General features: G+C 40.2%; 1 protein-coding gene across 1 annotated transcript in view; it reads right to left on the bottom strand.

Annotated features, from left to right (window-relative positions):
* RTFDC1 (replication termination factor 2 domain containing 1) overlaps window positions 1–3,641 on the bottom strand; it is a gene marked incomplete at both ends in the record, with an annotated part of 21,819 nt that extends 18,178 nt beyond the window's left edge. The window contains 4 exons of the mRNA XM_010136501.1: window positions 2,616–2,694; window positions 3,025–3,164; window positions 3,350–3,443; window positions 3,547–3,641. Coding sequence (XP_010134803.1) covers window positions 2,616–2,694; window positions 3,025–3,164; window positions 3,350–3,443; window positions 3,547–3,641 — 408 coding nt within the window. The remainder of the gene's footprint in view (window positions 1–2,615; window positions 2,695–3,024; window positions 3,165–3,349; window positions 3,444–3,546) is intronic.
* Window positions 3,642–4,162: the final 521 nt, after the last annotated feature.

Here is a 4,162-nt window from a genome sequence, read left to right on the forward strand (position 1 = left end):
CACTTCCTTGAACTAGACAAAATCTGGTCAAGCATTCAGTTTTTTTCTAACAATTACTTAGTGATCTGCATACCACCGGGCAAATGGATTGCTCTATTTCTTGTATAAGCTGCCCCAGAAAACACTGAGAAGAGAACTGAGAAGAGAGACAACTGCCTGCGTGCCTTCCCACAAAGTGGTAAGCTCTCCCATGAGCCAGGCCAGAAGGCCTGGAAAGGAGGCAGCCCTCTGCTCTGAGCACAGGAAAGGAACTTCCTACAGCTTCATGAAGCACAACATTTTGTGATGTGCATCTCACAGCATGTAAATGCAGGTTCATTATCTACTTCAAGAGTATCAGCCTGAAGGTGAGGACTGCAGAACTGTTGTTTGGACTGCTGGGTATCTGTGCTCTCTGAGGAGTGTTTTCACAGCATCATCACAGCATCTGTGCGACCCAGTCCTTTGGGACAGCTGTTTACAATTCAGCAGACTATCAAGGCTGCTCTGTAGGCTCGCAGGTGAAATTAAGACACACAAATAGCTTGTTTTGAAAGAGCTTTCTTGAGTTTCACAGTAGTGGGGAAAAGAACTGTCACACAGCACCTATACTGCCATTTCTCCAAGTGAAATCCGTGCTATAACACTCATTCCTGGGATGAAGTGAACAGGCAGATACTGCCAGCTGAAGAGACTGAATACAGAGCGTAAACAAGCAAATGCTTATTCTTTTAGAACTACTGCCATCACGTCACTCTCCGAAGTCACATAACAACACCTCTGCACACTCAGACGTGGCAGGGGCACACAGGGCTGCGTGTCTGGGCATACTGCCAGACAGAAGGTGGAAATGCCATGAGAGAAAACTAATACCGTGGCCCACATGGATCTCACAGCTTGGATTTTGGTTCAAAATACATATTGTAACTCTTAAAATACAGCAGTTAGCACCAGCAGAAACAAACGTATGGCAATCCACAGCACTCAAACACCTTGTACCTAAAAGTGTTTGTTTTCACTTTGCAAGGGCATGTATCAGAAGAAGATTCCATCTAGCAATAAAAAATTTCCAACCCTGGCATATGCACAATACACAACACTTCAATATTTTTAGTTCTTCATTAGTTCCAGTTCATTTTACTACATATGCCCCACTGCTGCATAAAGCTAGAAAGTGCTGGGGGAACGACCTGCTAATTAGTGCTTTGAATATAAACCGTCAGCCACCAGAAAGCCTGGCAACCAGTTCCCCATGACCCTGTTTAGGAGAGTTCTGGTGCCCTTCTTATTCTGAATACAGAATGAGAACACTATCAGTACGTATCCAAACTCTACTAAATCGCTCTTCGACCTTAATCAAAGGAAGTTTGGACTAAAACATGTTCTCCAAGCTCCTTACTATTGTCTTTATGCACCAAAATCCAGTAATGAAAAGATGACAGACTAGATTATATCTGCTTCATTATTTCTAGAAGCATCCTTCTGACTATTGTAAAGAATTCACACGTGTATGAAAACACTCGCAGGCAAATACGAGCCTATGCTAAATACTGACTAATAAAAACCCAGAAAACATGTGGGATTCATTTAGTTTTTGTAAGATTATCAGACTGGCCAAACCATGGACTAAACATTTAATAATCAAGTTACATCCATTCGCCAACAAAAATTTAGACACAAATAAAAAATCTCATTAAAAATAAATCAGCATCTGCCAAGAGGAAAGGAAAGCCGTTGGGACTAAACTGTTATTCTACAGAACAAAACCAGTACAGGATGCAGCAATATGAGGCTGAACCTCACTAACAATATTCCACATCACCTGCAACAACTTACCAAGAAAGGTTTTCCTTCACAGGTCTTGTGTAATACAAATGTACTGTATGTTTAATCAAAGAGCAGTGTGTTTGCTGAAGAATAGCTCTGCCTAAACATGGCAACTATCACCACAGATCTCATCGATCATAAAGCAGCAATACGAAAAAATAGAGTATTTGCAACTTTTAACATTGCCCCTAACTACAAAGAAACCTATATAATGAGATAAAACAGGCACTGTAAAGTGAAGCACAGTCAGTATTTTTTACAATAATTCACGGAATTGCTGAAACTCTATGAAGAGTTGCCCAAAAGAGACAACAGCAAATGTAACTTCAAAATACAGGCATCAAAATATCATGTAATTAGTTTAAACACACAGAGCAGACACTGATAAAACACAAAACACATGCATTCAGGAAAAAAAAAAAACAACCTGAACAAATTAAACCAAGTACCCAAAACCCCAAACCAAAAACAATCACCCTTTTTTAAACTGAAATTATAACCAAATAATTGGGGGGGAAGAGAAATTTCTTAAGTAGTTATTGGAAAATCAAACTGTCTCCGAGAACAAGAATATTCATCTTTACAACTACTTTGAAACACATTTTTAATAAAAAAGGCCGTATAGAATGACTTCAGGCTATCACAGAACAGTGCTTGTACCGGTTCCATTTCAATGTGCACATTCAGATAACCCCCCACTGCAATGCGAACGCAGCTGTACAGACACACACACACACACACGTGTCCCTACATCTATCTGTGGAGGTCATACGTGACCCCACTGCTACTAAACCTGAAGAAAAACTCACCTTGTGGCAAACTTCTGACTTAATTTCTTTGAGAGCCCGTTCAGAGAACACACAGCCACAGTTTCTTAAAAAGCAAAACCTTCAAAAAAAAGAAGACATACAATCTTTTTTTGGGAAATCTTGAGTCTAAAAGATCTATTTCACTTTTTCTCTGCAAACAGTGTCCTCTGTTCCTCTACTGTAAGTTCATTTAGAAGAGGGATAACTTTTTCTCTTTCCTCTTGAACGTGACATGAAAGGACACTCAGTGTTCTCCTAAATGCTCTCCTTCTGACAGAAGGACAAATATTGCCCACTTGGGTAAGGACGTGATTTGCAGCATTATTGATTCAAACATTTTCAGCTGCTCTCTATTCAGTTAGCATAGCACTCGCTTCTAAAACCAAAATCCAGGAACTTAAATACTGACCTATGTCTGCCGTTCATTTCCAATCCCACCACAGGGCATATAAAGCGTGCAGACTGCATGTCATCATATTTGTCACCTTTTATACTCTCCTTATCACCGCTCCAAGCTGGGTTATCTGCAAGGTTGAGTTCTGTTACATTCTGAAAAAGAGAAGTTGCTTACTACTGATTTCTGAGCCACGACAACATTCTGCAATACTTTTCTCATTGTGGTTTGTTATTTTTAATACTTCCAGCACGCAGTGAGAACTCAAGCAAGGCGAGGTTTTGTAGCATGTTTTAGCTTTCACAGCACTCTTTGATGTTATTAGACACGATCCGTTTACCTTTATGCTCTTGATATGAGATGCAGCTTCCATAGGAGGTTTATCAGCTGACTTGTCCAACAAAAATTCAATGATGGCATCTTTATTATACAACCTGTAACATAACATTTCCAGTAACCATATTTGATTCTTATAACAGTCTTTAATTTATAAATGCGTACTCTTTAATTTAGTGGGCTATATGGAGGCATTCATACCTGCCCAGCTCGCAGGCTACAATTGGCCGACATAACTTCTCTTGACTCAGAGCACAGTAGTTCCATCTCGCCACCAATTCAGCGTTTTTGTCAACCTGAAGGAAAACAAAATACTCATGATTTTGAAACAGCTTTCATTGCAAATTACAAATCAAACATAAAATCGAGAAACACTTCCCTCTCTGCTGTTTTTTGCTCTTCACATGCTCTCCATTACCCTTTTCCCTGTAATTCTACATCTCAGCCCTGCTTGGCTCAACTACCAGTTCCACTCCCTGTAAGAACCAAGGTAACAACAAAAGCAGATCTGGGGATGTCAGGATTGTTACCTGAACCTCCAGTCTAAGACCCAGGAATTTTATGATGTTAGGCCATAAAGGAAAGGCTGAGCTTCACAGCTACTCTGACAGTCATGTGTGGGGAGAAAATGATTGTTATTTACTTATTATACAACAGCAAGTGTAATTCGTGTAAGTTTCCTGACACTTCCTGGAGATTTTTTCCAATCTTCATCCACCTATGCATACATGTGATGCCACTGCATATCCACTACCCTAAAACATCCTAAAAAGAGAGCCCAAGCTACATCCAGAACACAAGTGGCTGGAACGCAGCC

Source organism: Buceros rhinoceros, unplaced genomic scaffold, assembly GCF_000710305.1.
Source record: "Buceros rhinoceros silvestris isolate BGI_N320 unplaced genomic scaffold, ASM71030v1 scaffold29165, whole genome shotgun sequence".
Classification (NCBI taxonomy): Eukaryota; Metazoa; Chordata; class Aves; order Bucerotiformes; family Bucerotidae; genus Buceros; species Buceros rhinoceros.